Source organism: Ovis aries, chromosome 8, assembly GCF_016772045.2.
Source record: "Ovis aries strain OAR_USU_Benz2616 breed Rambouillet chromosome 8, ARS-UI_Ramb_v3.0, whole genome shotgun sequence".
Classification (NCBI taxonomy): Eukaryota; Metazoa; Chordata; class Mammalia; order Artiodactyla; family Bovidae; genus Ovis; species Ovis aries.
The window spans coordinates 55760028-55778810 of record NC_056061.1 but is presented as its reverse complement, the minus strand read 5'-3'; the positions used below and the strand labels follow the sequence as shown (position 1 = coordinate 55778810).

At 40.8% G+C, this 18783-nt stretch overlaps 1 protein-coding gene across 5 annotated transcripts in view; it reads left to right on the top strand.

Moving 5' to 3' along the window:
* Window positions 1–18783, top strand: part of SAMD3 (sterile alpha motif domain containing 3) — a 45060-nt gene that overhangs the window by 23278 nt on the left and 2999 nt on the right. For all 5 annotated transcript variants that reach the window (XM_015097408.4, XM_060419281.1, XM_042253460.2 and 2 more), the window contains one exon: window positions 16921–17121. In XM_015097408.4, coding sequence (XP_014952894.2) covers window positions 16921–17121 — 201 coding nt within the window. The remainder of the gene's footprint in view (window positions 1–16920; window positions 17122–18783) is intronic.

Genomic DNA, 18783 nt, shown 5'->3' with positions numbered 1-18783 from the left:
TCTCTTGTGTTGAGCCATCATTGACCCAGCCTGTACAGTCATCTTTCTATTCTTTCTCAGAACCACCTCAGTTCATCGTGTAAGTGTGCCCTTTGTGGTTCCTATGTTGGAGTCTCCTAGACATGCCTGCATCTTAAATTGAATCCTACTAAAGCCCATGCAGGGGGTCTTTGCTACAAAAAGAAGAGGGATTGAATGTATCAGGGCCCAAGATGAGTTAAGTTGCAACAGAATTTAGTTTTGACCTTCCTGCCAGCTGGGGCAAAAAGAGGTCATTGTTAGTACCTGAAGAGGCAACAACATTTTTCCTTCCCAGCAAATCGAATTGGTAAGAATTTACTTTTCTCCCTCTTACAAATGGAGCTACACATTGCTGGTTCTTTAAACACTGTCATGTCTCTGTTTATGACCTAATGTTCTGTAAAGCCAAATACTTCAAAGGATGGAAAAAAGTTTACACTAGAATATTACAGAAACAATGTATTTCTGTATTTTGTCCCTCCATAGTGACTAAGCAAATGGAAAACCACTAAGAAGAGTGGAGGGACAAGTTCAGTGAATACGCCACTTATCTCATGGGATTTTAGACTTCAGATGAGTTGCCTAAATTATTTCCAGTCTGCATTTGGAATTTCTTATAGCTCTTTTTAAATGTCTTTATGATTTCTGAAGATTAAAGATAGTTGGATTAAGATATACTTTGGCAACAGCATTTCCATAATATAGAAAAAAATGTTACCCTTTGTGCTAGAGAGATGGGAAATGCTGATGTGGGCAACAAGCCAGGAGGCAGGCCATCCCCTCAAGGGCAGGGAAGTGGGTTTCGCTAAACTGGAGAAAAGTTTTGGGAATAAGTAAGGAAGGAGCAGAGTTTTTCACTTGTTCTGTTTCTGTTGTTTATCGTCGGTGGTTAGAAGGAATTTACGAAAATATTGGTGGTAGATGCCTCAGTGAAGGACAGCGTGTTTCTTACTCCTGTCATGTGGGCTTCTGAAGATGACTAAGCAGCTGCAGAATTTGTATGAGTCTGAGGTCCCAGATCTTTTGTCCACACCCCTCCTCCTCGCTTAATCTCCGAGGTCAGCGGGGCACTGCCCAAACTATGCTCTGTGTGTGTGTGTGCGCGTGCAAGCATGTGCGCACGCACACACTCTCAGTCGTGTCCAGCTCTTTGCAGCTTCACGAACTGTAGCTCGCCAGGCTCCTCTGTCCATGGGATTCTCCAGCTAAGGATACTGGAGGGGGTTTCCAGTTCCTCCTCTAAGGTATTTCCCAACCCATGGATCCAACACATCTCTTGCATCTCCTGCATTGGCAGGCAGATTGTTTACCAGATGAACCACTGGGGAAGCCCCTATAAAACCCAAAGCTTCAGCAGCATCAAGCATCCCCCCGTGAGTCTTAAAAATGCCTGGGTTCCTTACATTCTGCTACTAAAAGGAATTATAACCATGGTACGCAGAGCTATACTTGTCAGAATCCCAGGCTATGTTTCTAGATCAATCCTCCAAAAATACTGGATTTAAATGCGATGTTTAAAAATCTTTTGCCAACCTCACGACCCCATGTCACTGCTGGTTGTACATTCAATCAAATGCAGCGTAAGCAACACTGTTTCTTAGGCATCTGAGTTTTAGCTTTAGGTCCAAGCAACTTGTAGCCCTGTGAATTGATAAATCTGTTTCACTTGCTTAATTGCCGTTTATTATACTTTTTAGAGTACTTATAAACAGAGATACAAGTAGATTCTCAAAACAGTAGAATTAACTGAGCAATATATTTTTTTATTGAAGTATAGTTGATTTAGGGCTTCCTTGATAGCTCAGTTGGTAGAGAATCTACCTGCAATGCAGGAGACCCTGGTTCAGTTCCTGGGTCAGGAAGACCTGCTGGAGAAGGGATAGGCCACCCACTCCAGTGTTCTTGGGCTCCCTTGTGGCTCAGCTGGTAAAGAATCTGCGTGCAATGAGGGAGACCTGGGTTCGACCCCTGGGTTGGGAAGATCCCCTGGAGAAGGGAAAGGCTACTCACTCCAGTATTCTGGCCTGGAGAATTCCATGGACTGTACAGCCCATGGGGTTACAAAGAGTCAGATACAACTAACCAACTTTCACTTTCATAGTTGATTTACAATGTTTCAGGTTTTAGCAGTGATTCAGTTATACATACATACATATATATATATTCTTCTTCAGATTCTTTTCCATTATAGGTTGTTACAAGTTATTGACTATAGTTCCCTGTGTATGTAGTAGGTCCTTAGTTGTTGTGCATTTTATATACAGTAGTATGTATATGTTAAACTCCTCATTTATCCCTCCTTCACCCCTTTGCCCCTTTGATAACCTTCAATTTGTTTTCTATGTTTGTGAGTCTATTTCTGTCTGTGTTTTAACTGAGTAATTTCTTAAGTTGCTGACAATATTATCCTGTTTAAATGATGAAGACACGTTGGTATTAAAAGCTTACAGGAATTGTATGTATGCAGTGTAGTGGACAGAGAAGGCAATGGCACCTCACTGCAGTGTTCTTGCCTGGAGAATCCCAGGGACAGAGGAGCCTGATAGGCTGCCGTCTATAGGTCGCACAGAGTCGGGCACGACTGACGTGACTTAGCAGCAGCAGTGTAGTGGAATTAACTTTGTACTGTAATATTTTCTTGTGGAAAACCTAAGGTGTTAAAGTCGAGTGACTCAAACTCTCACCTCATGGCACATTATCATCATTGTTCTGTGCCAGGCCTCTCTGTTGTTGTATTCATTTCTTTTTGTGCTCATTCATTTTTTTAAGTATGAGAGTCCTCTTATTGTTAATTTTAATTTTATTTTTTGTTATGCTATGTGGGTTGTGGGATCTTAGTTCCCCAGCCAGTGATTAAACGTGGGCCCTCCGCAGTGAGCCCCCGGAGTCCTAATCACTGGACCACCAAGGAATTCCCATGTGCTCATTCTTCTATGCCCTTTTCCCACCTCTGCTCTTGGGCAGCCCTTCTAATGTGTTTCATCTGTATCTTTTTGTTTGTGAGGTGTTCTAAAATGTGTACTATCATTTTGGGTTTATATATATTTGACTCAATGTAGATGATATTCTGGGCTTCCCAAGTGGTGCAGTAGTAAAGAACCTGCCTGCCAATGCAGGAGATTCAAGAGATAGGGGTTCAGTCCCTGGATGGAGAAGATCCCCTGGAGGAGGAAATGGCAATCCACTCCAGTATTCTTGCCTGAAAGATTGCATGGACAGAGGAGCCTGATGGGCTATAGTCCATGGGGTCGCAGAGAATCAGACATGACTGAAAACACACACAAATGCCATTCTATACCTCATTTGTATTTCACTTTTTCACTGACACTTTTAAGTCTCATTTATGTTACCATGTGTATTTCTACCCCATGTTTGTAGCAATTTTTACAAGCCCTTGCTTCAAGCCCCTTCCTTCCCACAATGAATGGTACTACAGAGAACACCATTATACCTGGCTGGTTATGGATGAAGCTGTTCGGTTATTTCTTTGGCTTGTCCACCCAGAAGTGGAACTGATGGGACCGGCATGGGTACTTAATTTGACTAATTGCTTTCTAGAATGATTTTGTTAGTCTCAGTCCCATAGTACTGCATATCTTGATCTTCCTGCCAGTGCTTGGCGTTAGCCAGCCTTGTGAGTTTTGCCAAGACTAATAGGTATAAACTGTAATCTCAGTCTTGTGATTTGCATTTCCCTGGATAACTGAGTCTGAGCATCTCTCCATGTGTTTGTTAGAGTTTTGTATTCCTTCTTTTAGAAAATTACCTCTTTAGTTCCATTGCCCCATTTTTAATGGGTTGGCATCTTTTTCTTCTTAATTTGTAGGAAGCAGTACTTCCCATACTCTAAGTCACAAAGATATTCTACTCTTTCTTTTATTAAGTGTATAGTTTGCACTTTCATGATTAGATCTTTAAGTCATCTGGAGTCTATTTTTGTATATGCCATTAGGTAAGGATCTCCATAGAATTGTTGCTCTTACAACCAATTATTTTTTCCTCTGGCTTATGGTGGCAATTTAATTCTATGTTAACTTCCCCCCAAAAGACTTGAGTGTGTTCTGGGCACTCACTCTTATTCCATTGGTCAATCAGTCTATTCTTAATGCCATTGCCATGATTCATTTGATTACTTAATGTTTATTACTTAGTATCACTTAGCACTTAGTGTATCGACATTTCTGGGGCAGGTCACTCTCATTTTCTGGAATATGGAGAAGGACAGTGGTTCCTTTTCTCAAGAACTTGTCCCTGGGACTCTTTTGTAGCACTTGACTTCTTACAGAGAACTAGAGCCTGGGCTAGGGGTACTGAGGTGGGAGGGCAAGTGGATGTAGGACCAAAGGAAGGTTTTGAGAATCTGCCAGAGCAAGGACACTAGGATAAGTTCTGTCTTGGCTCATGAAGAGCCTGCTGTGACAAGATGAAGATGGTGTATGGAGGAATCCTGCATTTCACATTGAGACAGCCTGACGCACATCCTTTCCTGGGAATCTCTTCATCCAGAGGATTCATTGGTGGTCCTCTTGGGTTTCTGCCAAATGCCTCATTTGAAACATCAGGATCTAAATATACTTTTGAAATGCTCTTTTGGCTACAGTACACACATTTTCTTTTCTTAAATTATTGAGATTTCTTACAGCCAGTAAAGCCTTCAACTTATTACCATAAACTTGTTACTCATGGGATATAAGCTGACTCTGATAATAGTCATTGCTTCCTTCAAGATTTTCTGAAAAAACTTGGCTTGAATCTTTCATGTGTCCAGTTCTTCATATCTGCACCTGATATTTTCATCCACTTTGAAAAGATTCTCCTCTGTCTTTATGGAGTAAATGAACTCTGAATTGCATATCTGGTGAAAATTTATTTTGGTTTCTTGAAGCAGTACAGGAAGGACTTTGAATTTCCCACAAAGGCTTTTTCTTTTCTATTTTTTTTTTTTTCCTAGTTGCAATGACCTTCTCTCAGTTTGGAGGCTATTAATGTGATCTTTAAATGCACAGATTATTTTATCTTTATCAGCTAATTTAATCTACACTTTAATTTTTTTAGAATTTTAAGTAAGTTAATCCTATCTGTTTCTTCAAAAGTCCTTTTGATTATATTTTCTTGGAGGTTTTCATTTTATGCATGATTTTTATTCATGCTAAGTCACTTCAGTCTGTTCAACTCTGTATGACCCTATGGACTGTAGCCTGCCAGGCTCCTCTGTCCATTGGATTTTCTCGAGCAAGAGTACTGGAGTGGGTTGCCGTTCCCTCCTCCAGGGGGTCTTCTGACCTGGGGACTGAACCTGCATCTCTTATGTCTCCTGCATTGTCAGGCAGATTCTTTACCACTCTTGCCAGCCAAGAAGCCCTTACCCAGCTCCAGATTCCTACAATCCCTGTTGTCTTCTCCAGGAATAACAGTCACTCTAGTCTTCCAACTGCTTGTTTATCACATGTTTAGTGGTTCTATTCATTATTGAAAGTGACATTAAAATCTCCAGCTATTACTGTCTCTAGCTTCCTTCTGTCAGTTTTTGCCACATGATGTTTGGGCTGTTGTTAAGGGTGTGTACGTTGATAATTGTTATATCCTCTTAATGGGCTGGCCCTCTTCCCATTATAAAATATCCTCCTTTGTCTCTAGGAACAATTTTTGTGTTGTTTATTTTGTCTCGTATGAGTATAGCTATTCTTTCTCTCTTTTGGTTACTGCTGGCATAATATATCTTTTCCCATCTTTTTACCTTCAACCTACTTATGACTTTGAATCTAAAGTATGTCTCTAGCAGACAGTATATAGTTGGATACTTTTTTTTAGATCCATTCTGTCCATTACCTAATATGATTACTGATAAGGTAGGAATTATGTTTACTATTTGTTTTCTATTAATATATGTCATCTCTTCTTACTTTATCCCTTATCCCTCAATTACTGCCTTCCTTGTGTTAAAGGAGATATTTCCTAGTATATTAATGTTATTCCCCTTTTTGTTCTCTTAGTAAATAAACATTTTTAGTTCTTTCTTTAGTGGTTGCCCTGGAGATTACAGCTAATACCTTGATTTATAATAATCTAGTTTGGATTCATACCCTTTTAATTGTAATAGCATATGAAAACTTTGCCCCTGTATAACAATACTCTTCTTCCCTTTTGTGCTGTTAGTTAAATTTTATACATTGTATGTCCCTCAACACAGAATTCATAACTATTGTTTCATGCAGTTGTTACAACCAACAAGATGGGAGAGTTACAACCAGAAAATTGATTTAAACTCTCTTTTATATTTACCTGTGTCGTGACCTTTACCAGTGCTCTATTTTTCATGTTGATTGGAGTTATAGTCCATGTTATTTCATTTTAGCTTGAAAGACTACCTTTAGAATTTCTGGTAGGGCAGATCTGCTAGTGACCAATTCTCTCAATTTTTATTTATCTGAGAATGTCTTAAATCTCTCCATATCTGAAGGATGTTTTGCTGGATATAGAATTTATATAGGGGATTTTTTTTCTGGTTTGAGATTTGGGTGTTCTAGCATTCAGTTCCGGAGAAGGCAATGGCATCCCACTCCAGTGTTCTTGCCCAGAAAATCCCATGGACGGAGGAGCCTGGTGGGCTGTAGTCCATGGGGTCCCTAAGAGTTGGACACGACTGAGCAACTTCAATTTCACTTTTCACTTTCATGCATTGGAGAAGGAAATGGCAACCCACTCCAGTGTTCTTGCCTGGGGAATCCCAGGGATGGGGGAGCCTGGTGGGCTGCAGTCCATGGGGTCGCACAGAGTCGGACATGACTGAAGAGACTTAGCAGCTGCAGCAGCAGCAGTATTCAGTTATCATGGTTTTGGCCACAAATAACAGACAACACTGCCTGAAATTGGCTAAAATGATAAGGAGAGCTATGGTGTCACATAATAAGAAACCCAGAGGAAGATGAGCGTGGATAAGATTTCTGCTCACCAAGTTACTCAGCTCGGCTCCTCCAGACCACCAGCAGGACTGTTCTTCTCCACTCCCTTGAAGTGAGATGTGGCTACGAGACTGACTCTGACCAGTGAAATGTGAGAAGGAGTGCCAAGAGAGTTGAAGATCCAGTATGCGGTGCTCCATCTTCTCCCTTTCTTTGGCAGTGGCGACTGACTTTCTAGGTGGTAAATCCAGAGTTTTCGGATGAGGAGGATGAAGAGATGGGCCTGTCCCATGAGAGGTAAACTTCTGGGGGTTGTTAGGTAGAGCAGCAGCATCTTGCCTATCCTGAAAAATACCAGCAGCTCCAAGCTCGGCACGTCAGGCTTTGGATCCACATCTCAGTGATTCTTCTGCTCCTGGCAAACTTCATCAAGTGATGGAGTTCTAAGGACTTTTCTCAGAGTATGAAAAATACAAAGCTAATATTTTGCCCAATTCTGATTTGCAATATCAAAATATACTGGGAATGTCACAGAAGTTTCCATAGAGAGGTTAATTGGTGCTTTTTTAAAAAACTTATGCTGTATCTAGGACAGCAACACAAGGATTTAATAGATGATTGTGGGGGGCCCTTGCATACAAAGTCCTCCAAAAATTAGTTAAATAGATAAAGAAGCTAGCTAGCTAACTAACTAACTGCTAGGTGTTAAATTACAAGCACTATACTTGTGCAGATTCATTGTCTGAGTTGTCTGAGATTTCACTTGCCCATGGTGGACTGTGTTCTGAAAATATTAAATGTAAAATTCTAGAAATAAAGAATTCATAAGTTTAAAAATTGAGAGAGAAAGACCACATTCACATAAATTTTATTACAGTATATCATTATAATTTTTCTATTTTATTTTTAGATATTGTTGTTAGTTACTAACTGTGCCTAATTTATAAATTAAATTTTATCATAGGTCTATGTTAAGGGAAAAACAGTCTGTACCTAGGGTTCATTACCATCTGCAGTCTCAGGCTTCCTGTGGGGTTCTTTGAACATATCCCCTACAGATAAGGAGGGGGCTACTGTAATTCATTTCTCTTAAAACATTTTATTTTTCTATTTATTTGGGAATATATGTACCCCATGACTTTGAAAGTCACTAGTAGTTCTCTGTGTTAGCTTTCCTTGGCTTAGAAATCAAATGGATTTGAAAGCTATGAAAAAACTGCTTGGATAGTCAAATGCTAAGGACACCTACTAGGTTCCTTTGAATTTCTTTTAGGGCATTTACTGTTTGCTTCTTACTGCACCTGACACATGATAATTTATTATATAATATTCTAATCATTTTTATAGCCTTTTCCACAGTTGTTTCTCTCATGGTGCAAAACTGAACAAGATAGCAAAAGTTGAAGAAAAACGTTAACAGTTAATTGCATTCTGGATATAATGCAATTACTGCCATCAGCAGGTGACATGTTTGCTAATACTGTGAAGGTTTACAAGTGAGACTGTGGCTCAGATCATGAACTCCTTATTACCAAATTCAGACTTAAATTAAAGAAAGTAGCGAAAACCACTAGACCATTCAGGTATCACCTAAATCAAATCCCTTATGATTATACAGTGGAAGTGAGAAATAGATTTAAGGGCCTAGATCTGATAGAGTGCCTGATGAGCTATGGAATGAGGTTTGTGACATTGTACAGGAGACAGGGATCAAGACCATCCCCATGAAAAAGAGATGCAAAAAGGCAAAATGGCTGTCTGGGAGGCCTTACAAATAGCTGTGAAAAGAAGAGAGGCGAAAAGCAAAGGAGAAAAGGAAAGATATAAGCATCTGAATGCAGAGTTCCAAAGAATAGCAAGAAGAGATAAGCAAGCCTTCTTCAGCAATCAATGCAAAGAAATAGAGGAAAAGAACAGAATGGGAAAGACTAGAGATCTCTTCAAGAAAATTAGAGCTACCAAGGGAACATTTCATGCAAAGATGGGCTCGATAAAGGATAGAAATGGTCTGGACCTAACAGAAGCAGAAGATATTAAGAAGAGGTGGCAAGAATACATGGAAGAACTGTACAAAAAAGATCTTCACGACCCAGATAATCATGATGATGTGATCACTAATCTAGAGCCAGACATCTTGGAAAGTGAAGTCAAGGGGGCCTTAGAAAGCATCACTATGAACAAAGATAGTGGAGGTGATGGAATTCCAGTTGAGCTTTTTCAAATCCTGAAAGATGATGCTGTGAAAGTGCTGCATTCAATATGCCAGCACATTGGGAAAACTCAGCAGTGGCTACAGGACTGGAAAAGGTCAGTTTTCATTCCACTTCCAAAGAAAGGCAATGCCAAAGAATGCTCAAACTACCGCACAATTGCACTCATCTCACATGCTAGTAAAGTAATGCTCAAAATTCTCCAAACCAGGCTTTAGCAATACGTGAACTGTGAAGTCCCTGATGTTCAAGCTGGTTTTAGAAAAGGCAGAGGAACCAGAGATCAAATTGCCAACATGCGCGGGATCATGGAAAAAGCAAGAGAGTTCCAGAAAAACATCTATTTCTGCTTTATTGACTATGCCAAAGCCTTTGACTGTGTGGATCACAAGAAACTGTGGAAAATTCTGAAAGAGATGGGAATACCAGACCACTAGACCTGCCTCTTGAGAAATCTGTATGCAGGTCAGGAAGTTAACAGTTAGAACTGGACATGGAACAACAGACTGGTTCCAAATAGGAAAAGGAGTACGTCAAGACTGTATATTGTCACCCTGCTTATTTAACTTCTATGCAGAGTACATCATGAGAAATGCTGGACTGGAAGAAGCACAAGCTGGAATCAAGATTGCCGGAAGAAATATCAATAACCTCAGATATGCAGATGACACCACCATTATGGCAGAAAGTGAAGAGGAACTAAAACGCCTCTTGATGAAAGTGAAAGAGGAGAGTGAAAAAGTTGGCTTAAAGCTCAACATTCAGAAAATGAAGATCATGGCATCTGGTCCCATCACTTAATGGGAAATAGAAGGGGAAACAGTGGAAACTGTGTCAGACTTTATTTTTGGGGGCTCCAAAATCACTGCAGATGGTGACTGCAGCCATGAAATTAAAAGACGCTTACTCCTTGGAAGAAAAGTTATGACCAACCTAGACAGTATATTCAAAAGCAGACATTACTTTGCCGACTAAGGTCCGTCTAGTCAAGGCTATGATTTTTCCTGTGGTCGTGTATGGATGTGAGAGTTGGACTGTGAAGAAGGCTGAGTGCCGAAGAATTGATGCTTTTGAACTGTGGTGTTGGAGAAGACTCTTGAGAGTCCCTTGGACCGCAAGGAGATCCAACCAGTCCATTCTGAAGGAGATCAACCCTGGGATTTCTTTGGAAGGAATGATGCTAAAGCTGAAACTCCAGTACTTTGGCCACCTGATACGAAGAGTTGACTCATTGGACAAGACTCTGATGCTGGGAGGGATTGGGGGCAGGAGGGTTTGGGGGCAGGAGGAAAAGGGGATGACCGAGGATGAGATGGCTGGATGGCATCACGGACTCGATGGACATGAGTCTGAGTGAACTCTGGGAGTTGGTGATGAACAGGGAGGCCTGGTGTGCTGCGATTCATGGGGTCGCAAAGAGTCGGACACGACTGAGCGACTGAACTGAACTGTGCACTTGGAAACATGGGGCAAAGTCAAAGCCCTTTCCCTGCTGACTGTATGTTAAGGAAAAAAACTGCTCAAGTTACACAAGGAAGCATCGTTTTCAAAGTCACTTTGATGACAATAGAAGTAAAAACAGGGGTGACTGGAATTTGGTATGAAGAAAACCCTACCATCTAACATAGCACTCTCCAATAGAAACATAATATGCACCAAAGATATGATGTAACATTTTCTAGCAGTCACATTCAAGAAAAGTGAAACAAAGCAGGTGGAATTATAATATTAAAACTATATTTTACTTAACCCAATATTATCATTTCGGCATGTAATCATTATGAAAATTTGTTAATGAGATGTTTTACATTCTTTTTTTGCATACTAAGTCTTTGAAATCCAGTGTTTCCAGCATATGTATTAATTTGGTCTAGCCACAATTCAAGCGCTCTATAGCCACATGTGGCCAGTGACTCTAGAGTGGACGAGGACCTTAGAGGAATTAAAGGGTTAAATGACACTCTCCAGTATATACACCATAGTTAGCAGGAAGCATGACCAGTTACTCATGTCAAACCCTTGTTGCATTTCTGGGGTAAATCCGAGCTAGTTTTTCCTTGTTCCTAATGTGTGCAACTTTGTCCAGAAATGAGATTGACCTGTGGTTATCTTCTCTCATACAGTTCTTTCAGGTTTAGGAATCACAACAGAGGCTTCATACAGGCCTTCGTAGAATGGACTGGAATACTTCATAGAATTCTTTTTTTCCTTTGACTCCTTGAAAGAATTTATGTAAATTTGGTACACGCTCTGTTTTGAAAAAGTTTAGCAAAATTTAACTGTGAAACCTTCAGGTCTTGGTATTTCTTTGTGGAAAGATTTTTATTTTCTAAATTTATATAAGGTTGTAGGAATTTCTTTTCGACCTGCTGGTATGTTATATTTTTTTCTAGAAATTTGTTCACTTGTTCTGTGTCTTGCTAATCATCGTATGGTTCACAGATAGTGGATCTACCTAACACTTTCCTAATATGCTTGTAAAAGTCCTCATTTTTCCCATCTTTTATAGGTAACATTGGGCTTCCCTGGTGGCTCAGAGGTTAAAGCGTCTGTCTACAATGCGGGAGACCTGGGTTTGATCCCTGGGTCGGGAAGATCCCCTGGAGAAGGAAATGGCAACCCACTCCAGTACTCTTGCCTGGAGAATCCCATAGACAGAGGAGCTTGGTGGGCTACAGTCCATGGGGTCGCAAAGAGTCAGACACGACTGAGCGACTTCACTTTCACTTTCTGTTCACATTCTAGTCAGATGATAGTATGTCAACTTGTTGATTCAAGTGTAGTTCGGCCAAGTGTCCTCTCAACTAATTTTTTGAGAAAGAGTTTTTTTGTTGTCTCCTCAAAGCCTGTTCGGAGAAGGCAATGGCACCCTACTCCAGTACTCTTGCCTGGAAAATCCCATGGATGCAGAAGCCTGGTAGGCTGCAGTCCATGGGGTCACTAAGAGTTGGGCATGACTGAGCGACTTCACTTTCACTTTTCACTTTCATGCATTGGACAAGGAAATGGTAACCCACTCCAGTATTCTTGCCTGGAGAATCCCAGGGACAGAGGAGCCTGGTGGGCTGCCGTCTATGGGGTCGCACAGTCAGACACGACTGAAGCGACTCAACAGCAGCAGCAGAGCCTGTTGATTGCCTTAGGGTTTTTTGTTTCTTTGTTTGTTTTTCTGGCTGAGCTGTGAGGCTTGCAGGATCATATTTCCCCAATCGGAGGTTAAACTTTGGGCCTCAACAGTGAAAGAGTCCTCACCACTGGACTACCAGGGAATTCCTTGATTGCCTTAGATTTTTGTTGTTGTTATTTATTTTTTAATTGAAGGATAATTGCTTTACAGAATTTTGTCATTTTCTGTTAAACCTCAACATGAATCAGCCATAGGTATACATATATCCCCTCCCTTTTGAAACTCGCTTCCATCTCCCTCCCCATCTCACCACTCTAGGTTGATGCAGAGCCCCTGTTTGAGTTTCCTGAGCCATACAGCAAATTCCCATTGGCTATCTATTTTACATATGGTAATGTAAGTTTCCATGTTACTCTTTCCATACATCTCACCCTCTCCTCCCCTCTCCCCATGTCCATAAGTCTATTCTGTCTGTTTTTCCATTATTGCCCTGTAAATAAATTCTTCAGTACCATTTTTCTTGATTCTGTATATATGCATTAGAATACAATATCTATCTTTCTCTTTCTGACTTACTTCACTCTGTATAATAGGTTCTAGTTTCATCTGCCTCATTTGAACCGACTCAAATGCATTCCTTTTTATGACTGTGTAATATTCCATTGTGTATATGAACCACAACTTCTTGATCCATTCATCTGTCGATGGACATCTAGATTGCTTCCATGTTCTAGCTATTGTAAATAGTGCTGCGATGAACAATGGGATGCATGTGTCTTTTTCAATTTTGGTTTCCTTACGGTATATGCCTAGGAGTGGGATTGCTGGATCATACGTTGGTTTTATTCCTAGCTTTTTAAGGAATCTCTATACCATCTTCCATAGTAGCTGTATCAATTTACATTCCCACCAACAGTGCAAGAGTGTTACCTTTTCTCCACATCTTCTCCAGCACTTATTGTTTGTAGACTTTTTGATGATGGCCATTCTGACTGGTGTGAGGTGATATTTCATGGTAGTTTTGGTTTGCGTTTTTCTAATAATGAGCAATGTCGAGCATCTTTTCATGTGTTTGTTACCCATCTGTATGTCTTTGGAGAAATGTCTGTTTAGGTACTTTTCCCACTTTTTGTTTGGGTTGTTTGTTTTTTTGTTATGGAGCGGTATGAGCTGCTTGTATATTTTGGAAATTAATTCTTTGTCAGTTGTTTCACTTGCTATTATTTTCTCCCATTCTGAGGGCTGTCTTTTCACCTTGCTTATAGTTTCCTGTGCTGTGCAAAAGCTTTTAAGTTTAATCAGGTCCCACTTGTTTACTTTGTTTATATTTCCACTACTCCAAAAGGTGGGTCATAGAGGATCTTTTTGATTTATGTCATCTAGTGTTCTGCCTATGTTTTCCTCTAAGAGTTTTATAGTTTCTGGTCTTACATTTAGGGTTTTATCCATTTTGAGTTTATCTTTGTATATGGTGTTAGGAAGTGTTCTAATTTCATTCTTTTACATGTAGCTGTCCAGTTTTCCCAGCACCATTTATTGAAGAAGCAGTTTTTGCCCCATTGTATATTCTTGCCTCCTTTGTCAAAAATAAGGCACCCATAGGTGCATGGGTTTATTTCTGGGCTTTCTATCTTGTTCCATTGGTCTATATTTCTGTTTTTGTGCCAGTACCATACTGTCTTGATGACTGTAAAATAAGCAAAATCAAAAGAGTCCAATAAAGTACAGTAGATTGACCCAGCAAACAAAGGAAATCAAAAATTATATCTACCAGTGAAGAACAACACTAACTAAAGCACAAACTGGAAAATAAAACTAAACCAAGGTGCCAAGTGGGGAATAAAACAATGAAAACAAAACCAGCAAATATGTTGAGAGGAAAGGAAAGAAAGAAAAGAAAGAAAGAATGGATATGCAAAGTTAAATAAAGGTAGATGAAGATTTATACACATTAAAGATTAATTGCAAAGGAGAAAAGAACAGCAGGAAAAGCAACCAAAGGAATAAATGTAGAAAAAATAATAATAGGCTTAAAAATTAAAAAGAGAAAAAAGGGAAAACTTCATAGAAGTGCAAAATCCCAATACAAAAGCAGAGGTTTATAACAACAATAAAAAAATGTGACTGAGGAAAAAAAACAACAATCAAGAGCTTAATTAGATTTCATAGTGCCAATAAAATCAACAACGACAACAGAGCAGGGGGCAAAGGGGGAAAAAAGAAAAAAGTAAAAAAAAAAAATCCAAAAGAGTCCACAGAACAGGTCAAAACATAAGAATAATAAATGTTTTTCTTGAGTCACTGCTGTCAGAGTGCTTTTCCTCGCTGGGAGTCACAGTCCACCTCACCTCCCTAGGATGCCTTCCAAATCTGTGCTGGTTTCTGGACCTGCTGTGGGGGCAGCTCAGATTCTAATTTGTCCTACTCTTGTGCGTCCTTACCTTCAATGTCCACCGCTATTAGAACTAGTGCATTTTCTTTTGTGGGAGCTCTCAATGTCCTTTTATGTATTCCATAGACACAGAGGCCACCTAGTTGATCATGTGGATTTAATCTGCAGCTTGTACAGCTAGTGGGAAGGTTTTGGGTCTTCTTCCTTAGCCACACTGCTCCTGGGTTTCAATTGTGGTTTTATTTCCACCTCTGCATGTGAGTGGTCCACTGGGGTTTGCTCCTGAGGCTGCCCTGGTGGACTTGGGTCTGTCCCCGTGAGGGCCAGGTGTGGAAGTGGTTCTGCTGCTTGGGTTGCATGGGTTCTGGCAGCACCAGGTACTCAGCAGAGTTGGCGGTTAGGGAAGCAGGAAATAATAGTGCTCTAGAAGGGCATGGCAACCAGTATTGGCCAATACACGCCAGTATTCTTGCCTGGAGAACCCCCCTGACAGAGAAGCCTGGCAGCTCACAGTCCACAGGGCTGCAAAGAGTTGGACACGACTGGAGTAACCCTGCGTGCACAGACGCAAAACATTTTTTGCCTGTGGCAGCTCTGACCCAGTGAGGGTTGAGGGTGAAGGTGGCGCAGGCGCTTGGCTTGTGGGGATCCTGGTGGCGCCAAGTGTGCAGGGACATGGACTGTCTCCACCGCAGGAGTTATGGCCCTATCAGAGTCTTTTTCAAGCCTCTTGTAGCTGGTGATCAGAAGGCCTCTTTGGCCAGTTTTTTTTCTTTAGCTCCTCCTGTTCAGGTACTCAGAGGGCTCCCTTGCCTGGGGTCCTTCTCTGTTGTGCCATGCATCAGGTACATAGAGGGGTCTCCCTGGCCTTGGTCCTATGCTGTAGATTGGCGCATCAGGCACTTACAGGGGCACCCTGGGTGGGGTCCTACTCTGTAGTTTGGCACATTAGTCACTGAAAGGAGCACCCTGGGTGGGGTCCTACTCTGTTGTTCAGTGCTCAGGCGTTTGATGGGTCAGCCTTTCTATTGTTCAGCTGCAGATGCTGGTGTGTGGGGAGAGAGAGGCTATGGTGATGGTTCCACCCCTACGCATGACTCAGCAGTCTCACCTTGCTTCCATGGCTGCCTCGCTTTCCTCCACAGGCATTTCCCACCACAATCTCCTCCCTCCCCTCCCCTCGATCTGTCTCTCCACAGTCAACAGCAGCCCTCTCCCTGGGATTGTTCCACAATCCCTAAACTCCAGCTCCCAGCTGCTGCACTTCTAGGGAACCTGCCTCCCTGCTGGGGTGTGTATGGCTACAGCAAGGACTGTCTGATTCTCATCCCATTTAGGTTGCCACAGATCAGCTGTTTCACTCGCAGCCTTAAATGTTTCTCCTCTGACTCAGACAATTGCCTCGATGTGGGGATTGGACCCCTGCTTCAGTTCCTCCACCCACCGAGGGCAGGTCCATCCTAGAAACAGTGCTGTCTTTCCCCCTAGTTCCTTTGTCCTACCAAGTTTCGCGTGGGTCTACATATTCTTTTCCGCTGCTCAGGTACTCCTGTCTGCTCCCAGCTGGTGTTCTGCATCCGCTTCTGTGCCTGAAGTTGTATTCCTGATGTATCCGTGGAGAGAGATGTACTACATGTGACCTATTTCTCTGCCATCTTGTTCCACCTGCCTTAGATTTTTTTTTTTTCACTTTAGATTTTTAATGAGAATATGTGGGGTAACTTTTAGCCACCCCACCTGATCCAAGGTACCCAGATGTATAGGGAATATAATTGACAACTTCATGATTTAGTATCACAATATACCCATTGTATTTGTTTTGAATTTGGATTATATGGCATGGTATTATAACTCCAAATAGGCATTTAAAAAGGAAGAATACAAACAATAACAAAACCTTCATTAAAAACCTTATCTCTTCTTAATATTTTGCCTTCTAAAATTTAAATGCATAAGAGTAAATGACATTCTTATTACATGTTAAACTTCTGGATAATCTAGATATCCATGTAAAAGGGTGTGTAGGAAATGAATAGCTCTTAAATCTGTCAAGAGAGCAGATTATAACTCCATAGTTGGTAATTAACTATTTGATTTGTTCACAGCATCAAAGATTTGTTCACAGCATTTGTTAGTCAAGGTCAAACATAATGCTACGTACGAGGGCATTACTGAGTGTGTAACAACAGCTCATAATTCAAGTCTTCATGGAGTGTTAAACTGCCACCTGAAACATGGAACATATGATATTTTGAAAATATTTTGCAGGAGGAAGCTGTTTGTTTAGATTCTGAGGTAGATGAACATATTAACTGGTTCCAGCAAGAATATGTGAAAACAGAAAAGGACTGGAGAGAAATTGATAAGAGGATGAGCCAGACTTTGGAAATAAGAAGAAAGTTGATTGGCGGCAGAACACCTCTGAAGGACGTTCTTAAAATGTTTCCTTTCCTGCAGTGCCCTTATCAGGTATCTGTATTTACCTATAATACTCTGATTAGTGTGTTCAGATGGACTTTTCTCTCTTTCTTCTTGGAGGGGTAACAGGACTGTGTAGCACGATGATGGGTGTGAATCTCAGTAGAAATGTGTGGGGTCCACGGGGCCACGATGAGGAGCACTTGGTAAGGGTTTCTGGAATCATTCTGATAACACGCACTGGCTGTCATCAGATCTGAAGAGTCGCCAAGTGGTGCCCCAAGGCACCACGCCCCTGCTTTGGGGGGCTTTGACAGTGGGAAGCATTTTCCCTTTGCACGCATCTAGACAATCAAGATAGTTTATTAGGGTGCTGTTATCCTGCAGCATTACTCACAATCTATTTCTTTTATCATCCCAAATTATTCCATAAAGTGAAAGTGAAAGTCATTCAGTCGTGTCCAACTCTTTGTGATCCCATGGACTGTAGCCTGCCAGGCTCCTCTGTCAATGGAATTCTCCAGGCAAGAATACTGGAGTGGGTAGCCATTCCCTTCTCCAGGGGATCTTCCCAATCCAGGGATTGAACACAGTTCTCCCACATTGCAGATAGATTCTTTAAGTGGTCTTAAAATATACGAAGTTTTTATGGGTAAATCAAACATCCTTCCATTTAGTTTATTTAAGATGGCCATTAAAGGTCCTATTATAATTTTACTGTAATTTTGGCTGTAGTATATAATGAAAGATTCATCAGAGTTTTATCTGAGAATGCATTTCATAAACGAATGCTATGGGTGCAAGAAACCAAATGAAATGAAAAGTTTTACAGGCTTTTCTTCTCTACCCCACCCCCCAAAAAAAAACTGAAATAAGAATTTGTCTGCATTTTTTATTTTAATAATAATGTCTATAGAGAACATCTGAATGTTTATTACATAGCAGGCATGTTCTTAGTGCTTTACATGGATTATTTTAGTTAATTCATTTTCAGCAACCCTACCTTATTTATCGCTTGATTCTCTTTCAGTTGCTAGGAAAGGCAATATTTGGCAATAACTGTTAGAAGCGTATGACAGATTGACACATGTATAAAATATACTTTTAAAGCAAAAATTGTTAAACCAATAGTCCAAAATGTTAGAAAGTGAAAGTGAAAGCTGCTCAGTCATGTCTGATTCTTTGTGACCTCATGGACTATACAGACCATGGAATTCTCCAGGCCAGGATACTGAAATGGGTAGCCTTTCCCTTCTCCAGGGGATCTTCCCAACCCAGGGATTGAACCCAGGCCTCCCGCATTGCGGACGAATTCTTTACCAGCTGAGCCACAAGGGAAGCCCAAGAATGGGTAGCCTATCCCTTCTCTGGTGGATCTTCCTGACCCAGGGATTGAACCAGGATCTCCTGCATTGTAGGCAGATTCTTTACCAATGAAGCTAAGCATGTTCTAAACATTGTGGTAGTTCCCAAAGTACCTAGCAGAGTACAGTGTGTGAAATACAAGTGAAATACTGATCTTTTAAAATGCTAAATGAGTCAGTAGATGGTTGATTGAGGCAAGAATCATTGGTGAATGCTAAATCTTGCAGATGAAAATTACAGTAGGAACAAGATATTTACATCAGCTCAAGGGATCACCCCATAAAATACATACAACTATGTTTTAATTAATAGTAATTATATACATATATGAATTAACCTTGAAGATTC